The sequence below is a fragment of the Cyanistes caeruleus genome, chromosome Z (assembly GCF_971803275.1).
Source record: "Cyanistes caeruleus chromosome Z, bCyaCae1.hap1.1, whole genome shotgun sequence".
NCBI classification, from domain to species: Eukaryota; Metazoa; Chordata; class Aves; order Passeriformes; family Paridae; genus Cyanistes; species Cyanistes caeruleus.
The window spans coordinates 8,124,343-8,130,409 of NC_141732.1; the positions used below are offsets into that span (position 1 = coordinate 8,124,343).

Consider the following 6,067-nt stretch of genomic DNA (forward strand, 5'->3'; position numbering starts at 1 on the left):
ATGAACCGACACTTAGAAATACCATTAGTACCTGCTTTCTAATCTGATCTGGTAGCCAATTGTCTGGCCAATCTTCTCTCGTCTTTCTGCTGCCACTCTTTCAGCCACAGCAACAGCTGCTAAGCGTCTTGGCTGAGCACAGAACACACGGCAGGGAGTTCCATTCTTGTAGCAATCATCGAGAATAAACTGAGGGATCTGTAAAGAAGTGGTTCAAATTTACTTTTTGAGAAAGTCACAGTGTTCTTAGCACAAGGAAACAATCTAACTGCATCTCAGTATCACACATTGCAAAAGACTTTTAAATAGGATTATCACTGCAAACATACCTGAATTGGCAGAAAATAAATTTTTAAGTGTAACCTATTTAGGGGTTTTTTAAAGAAAAAACTTGCAGTGTCTCTTTTCCTGCTTCAGAGAAATCTATATTAAAAAAAAAGCTGGGTAGATAATCTCTCATTTCAACTCAAAAATATATTACTCTGGATACTATGAACAGAACTAGCCTTAGAAGAAAAAGGGCTATACAAACATCACAGCTACTTTCCCTTCAATATTTTGCATTATTTTAATGAAAAAATTGTACCTATCAGAAAATTGTGAAGAACCATTCATGCTTTTAGCACCTAGTTGCTTGTTTAGTATTTCAAAAGCAAGAAAATGAATTGGAACACAAGATTTTCACTCATACAGGAAAAGAAAAACCTTAAAATAGCATAAAAATATCTCTTTATCACAAATGTTACACAATTGGCATTAGTTTAGTATAAATACTGTTATCTTTTTAATTTAACTGAAGAAACATACTTGAGTAGTTTTTCCTGATCCAGTCTCTCCTATAATCAAAACAATTTTATTGTCCTTTATTATTTGGACAATTTCTTCCTGTTTTTCAAGAACTGGTAGTGATTGCCTGAAGGAATCAAACTCTGATTCCCCTCTTTTCACTGGGACCTGGGGAATACCGTCATTAAGTCGACCACTTGTCTTGTTCACCTCTTTGTTTTCTGTGAAGAGAAGTCAGAAGTTTATTTATTCAGGTACAGAAGAAGGTCGCTAGAACAATGCTCAAAAACTGTACTTCAGAATTAACACTGCTGACTTTCTATGCATCCCTGTGGGTAAGGTGACAAACCCATCACACATTTAGAAGTCATATTTATAGCAACACATCCTCCTGTGCAGTGCTTGAAATAGATATTTTTTGAAACAGTAATTACTTTCACAGTAATTTTGAACAAAACCAGAATCTTCCAGAGCATTGTTCCAAGTCAAAAAACCTACAAAGGGCCAAAGGAGAAAGAGAAACTAAACCAGAGAAAAAAAACAGCCTGATGTATTTTGGTGGCCTTTGTATCTGGGCCCACATTTCACATCTTCAGTTTTCCCCAAAAATACACAATTACAGAGTTAAACTTTTGAGGTATTCTATGCATTTGCCTGAAATCATACTAATGCAAACATGCCGCATCAGAAGTCCTAAACCCCACACAGCAAAACAATGTGTTAGTGCATAGGTAGCCAAAAAATGTGCACATTTTCTGAGGGGGCTACTTCAAATCTAGCATTGCAAGTGCTACTCTGTAGTTCCTTGAAAATTATTATCCAAAACAAAAAGCTTGCTGTAAACTCAATTAGATGTACTTAATGTGATTAACAGATTCAAATACTAAATTACAGGTTCTTTTGTACCAAGACAAACACAGACTAAGAGTTCAGAACTAAAAATATGCTCTTGAGAAGCAGAGAAAGACCATTATTAGACTGTCCATTACCTTATCCCTTACATTCCTAAGACATTGTGTTTCAGTACTTTTGTTATAGCTTCCCTCTGTTCATTAAACAACTGAAAAAAATAGCAAAGGAAGCACTTAAAGAACAGACACCATGTATCAGAAGTATGCAATTAAACAAGGCATATTGGTCCAAGTTCTCTATTCACTACACGCACCTCTGCACACAGAAACACAGCCTAACTCTTCCACTTGTAGCTGCTAAAGCAATAATCTGCATGAGAGCATTGCTTTTAAAAAAATCCCCAACATTTTATCTTAAGTCTGTCTTTCAGTGAATTATTTTATATTCTAGAAATTAAGAAGTCTGGACAGTAGTTTCTTAGGGACCACACCTATTTTGTAGAGATGAAGAAACAAAAACTAAACTTCTTGATTTTTCAAGGACATGAATTTCAGTAAGCAGAACAGCCAACCTCATTTCTCAAAACGGCATTCTCACAGCATAATGGTAACACCCTGACTCTTCAATCCCATATCACCACACTTGTATAAAGTCATATTTCACCAACGTGCCTCCTAAACTATCTGGCTGGAAGTAGCTCAAAGATTCTAAATTAACTGAGCACTGCAATGTGGATTATATGACTGCCCAAGTTCCTCACAACACCAGTATAAAAGATCTTTAAAGTAAGGAAAATCCATGTGTTTGTTTAGAAGTGTGTTAGGACACAAGGGGACAGAACAGAAGGGGGTTTGCTTTGTCCTTGGGTTGCAGCTGTTTTTTCAAGTGGCGTTAATGGACAAGTCCAAATCAGAAGACACCAAACATACCAGATTCAACAGCACAGGCATTTCCTCGCTCTGTCCTTGGCAGGAGTTCTGTGCGTTCCTTATTTGTGACAGGAAAGCTCTGAATTAGACTCCGAACGGCGTGTTTTGTACGGAGAGCCAAGTCACAAGTCATGACTGCATGTGTCTCTGATACATCCTTCTTCCTTACAGTCAGGTATCGATTGGCTCCTTTTCTGTGAGGGGGGAAGAGGTAATATATTTTAGGAATAAGTAACCTACTCTAGGTTAACTTTTATCTGCCAAGGTATGAGGTTCTATGCAAAACCTTTGAAAAAAAACAGAGATCATGGTGTGAAGTTTTTTTAATGGACCCATTAAATCCACAAAATATAAAAATGAGCTGTCCCAAAAGACATGTCACAAGTTTTTCCAAGCATGCATACAGCAATGAACAAAGATACTTACTTCTATGTCTACTTTTACACTTTTTTCTCTAATACTATTCCTTGCAAATCAGTAGGGTATATGTTGAAAACATAATCAGGTTATCAGTAGTTATGAAATATCATTCATCTGCACCAAAAATCCAAAAATCGTACCCCAACTCACCCTTTGCTTTTAGATACCAGTCCAAGAGACTGGCAGAGCCGGTGAACAAATGCTCTTTCAGTACTAGTGAAACTAGAAGGAAATTCCATCTCTAGAATGATAAATAATAATTAAAAAACCAGTAACAATGCAACAAGCAGTAATCTTGACATATTACCTCGATATTACAGAATCACAGATTTGTTAGGATTGGGAGATCACCCAATGCAAAGCCCCTGCCAAGGCAGAGTCACCTGGAGCAGGTGCCATAGGAACACATGCAGGTGGGTTTGGGATGTCCCAAGAGGGGGAAAACTCCATGTTCTCCCTGGGAAGCAGTTCCAGTGCTCTGCCACCCTCAATGGAAAGAAGTTCTCCTTCATGTTGAGCTGGAACTTCTTGTGTTTTAATTTATGGCCATTGCTTCTTGTCCTGTCACCAAAAAGTCTGCACCATCCTCCTGGGACTCATCTTGGAGATATTTATATAAATTAATGAGATCCTCTCACAGCCTTCTCTAGGCTAAACAGGCCCAGCTCCCACACCTCTCCTGGTAAGAGATGCTCCAGACCTTCCCCTCCAGATCCCCTCCAGTAGCTCCCTGTCTCTGTGCTGAGGAGCCCACAACCGGACACAGCACCTCAGCTGTGCCTCACTAGGGCCGGGCAGAGGGGCACGATCCCCACCCTGACCCGCTGCCAGCTCCCTCCCAACACCCGCACACTCCCTCCCCGGGCCAGGCTGTGTCGCGCACCCGCGTCGTCCCCGAGCCGGAACCGCTCCAGGGCAAGCTGCACCGCCACTTCCACCTCCTCGTCCACGGTGATATCCCTGAGGGCCTCAGCCCGGGCGCGCACCGCGGCGGCAGCCGAGCCCGCCGCGGACCCGCTGGGCTGTCGCCGCGGGACACGCCTGTGTCGCGACATGGCCCCGACACGGCCCCGACACGGCTCCACCACGGCTCCACCACCGCTCCACCACCTCTACACCACGGCTCCACCACGCGTCGGGGGCCGCTACTCCTCGGCCCGGGGGGCGACGCTAGCGGCGGGGCGGGGCCTGCGTGGGGTCATCCACAGCCGGAATCGTCCCCGAACGGGAGGAAATTGGCTCTTTTCCCCCGTCAGGGTGTTGAAGCGTACCTGTGTACCGCGTTATGTGTATGGCCGTGGCCAGAACGTTGCAATGGTACCCTGTCTGGTCATAAATTACGTGTTTTAATTGAATGGCATTAAACCTAAATGTGGTGAAGGTCATCTCGGCCCTCAACCTCCTCACTCCGTAAAGTGCTACTTGCCCTTGATTTTGGATTGTCTTTTCCTGCTATCCTTTGACTCTAGGATGAGGACATGAGATAGAAACTAAAACCAAACCTCTTGGGCATGACATAGGGCTCGGTGTTTAAGGCTGCTGCTTTGGAAACATCATTAAGTCAGAAAGGGAGTACTTGAAAAAAAAACTACTCCTCAGTTGTGAACTGGGGAATTAAATAAATAGAAAATAAACACTCACTGTCTGATGTAGCTGGCTGAAAAGTAGTTTTTAAGACACCTGTACCAAAGCTGTGTACAAGGCTCACTTCAGCATAATTCTGTACTGAGACGTCACACTGGAGTTGAACGATTGATCTATTCTAAGGTCACTTTTAAATTTTTTTCAATTTTTCTGTTCAGGTACCTGCCTATGTATCTTCAACCAAAGTACATAATGCTAGTTCTTCATAGCTATTCCTGTGACATTCAATACTGCCACCTCAAAGCACATCACAGTTCTTATGGAAAATTAAACACGTAATGCTGATTAAGATGAAGATTCCTCCTCTCATCCTTGGGATAATCATGTGTGATAAATTGGCATTTAAGAAAACAAAGAGAAACGCCTAAGGAAGCTAAAACCGCTGGAGGCTGAGGGGAGTTTTTCTCCTCGCCAACAGCTGGCCATTTCTAGGAATTGACAGCAGTTTTAACTATTGAAAATTGAGAAGAACCTGTGAACACCACCTTAAGACTTAAGCCTGGGAATTTTTTTGTCTTTTTGTTTCCTGGCTGTGAAAGGTAACTGAGCTTTAGCTGGCCTCCCGTTCCCCTGCCCGAGACATGCGGCCCGGGCAGGGGCTGGGCTGGGCCCAGCGGCTCCCGGCCGGGATATGGGGCCTGCGGGGCTTGCCCCGGGCTCTGGCCAGGCCAGGCCGGTCCCTGGCTCGGCTGCAGGTTTTGCCGTGACTGAATTCACCAGAGACTGCCGAGTAAAGAAAAAAAACCAAAAAACTCTTGACCTGCAGCAGGCTGAGACAGTGACTACACTTTCCAGAACAGCCATGAAGAATCTTCCATCGCAGACAGCTCCAGCTCCTGCACCGGCAGAGATCACAGAACCATCTACAAAGCTTGGGCAAGATTTTAACCTTTTCATTACCCAGATGAGACTTGCAGATTAATCCTTTTTTTTTCCAGAGAAAGAAAAAGAGAGAAAAAGAAAAAAAATCAACATGTAAAGAGACTTTATAAACTATCAGAGACAGTAAAGAAAATGATTAAGCTACAGAAGTAGAGAATAAGGAGATGCTTTAATTAAGCTTTAACAGAAATATTTTTCTGTTAAAGCTATGGAGATGGACAATAGTGTTCTGAAAAAACTCCTTTAATTCATGACAGAGTATATTGGGAGGAGTAGAGTAGTTCAAAGTGTGGATTTTGAGCAAAAAGTGGAGCAATTGTGATACAGTGAGGTGCTGGAACAGAGTGAGGAGAAGTAGTAGTTGAAAATTTGAGGCCTTAAGAATTAAAAAACCAAACTTCTGTTTCCAGAAGAGCTCACAGAGACAGATGAAGAGAACTTTTACCTTTAAATAACTCATCCTTAAAAATTACATCCACAGACTTATTGACCCATACACACCTCAGAGTGATGTGAAATGGGAGGAGAAAATCTGATGGCAGATTTTTCTGGGC

The 6,067-nt window shown here is 42.3% G+C and overlaps 1 protein-coding gene across 3 annotated transcripts in view; it reads right to left on the bottom strand.

Moving 5' to 3' along the window:
- Positions 1-5,318, bottom strand: part of LOC111941710 (3'-5' RNA helicase YTHDC2-like) — a 31,347-nt gene extending 26,029 nt beyond the window's left edge. Inside the window, exons 1-5 of one of the 3 annotated variants that reach the window (XM_086868087.1) lie at positions 5,117-5,318; positions 3,138-3,228; positions 2,568-2,761; positions 808-1,007; positions 32-198 (exon numbers count right to left, since the gene is read on the bottom strand). In XM_086868087.1, the coding sequence (XP_086724213.1) occupies positions 32-198; positions 808-1,007; positions 2,568-2,761; positions 3,138-3,226 (650 nt within the window). In that variant the 5' untranslated portion in view covers positions 3,227-3,228; positions 5,117-5,318. Of the gene's footprint in view, positions 1-31; positions 199-807; positions 1,008-2,567; positions 2,762-3,137; positions 3,229-3,870 lie in introns of all 3 variants that reach the window. The other 2 variants (XM_023944882.2, XM_023944881.2) reach the window with 2 other exon arrangements.
- Between the last annotated feature and the right edge of the window lie 749 nt (positions 5,319-6,067).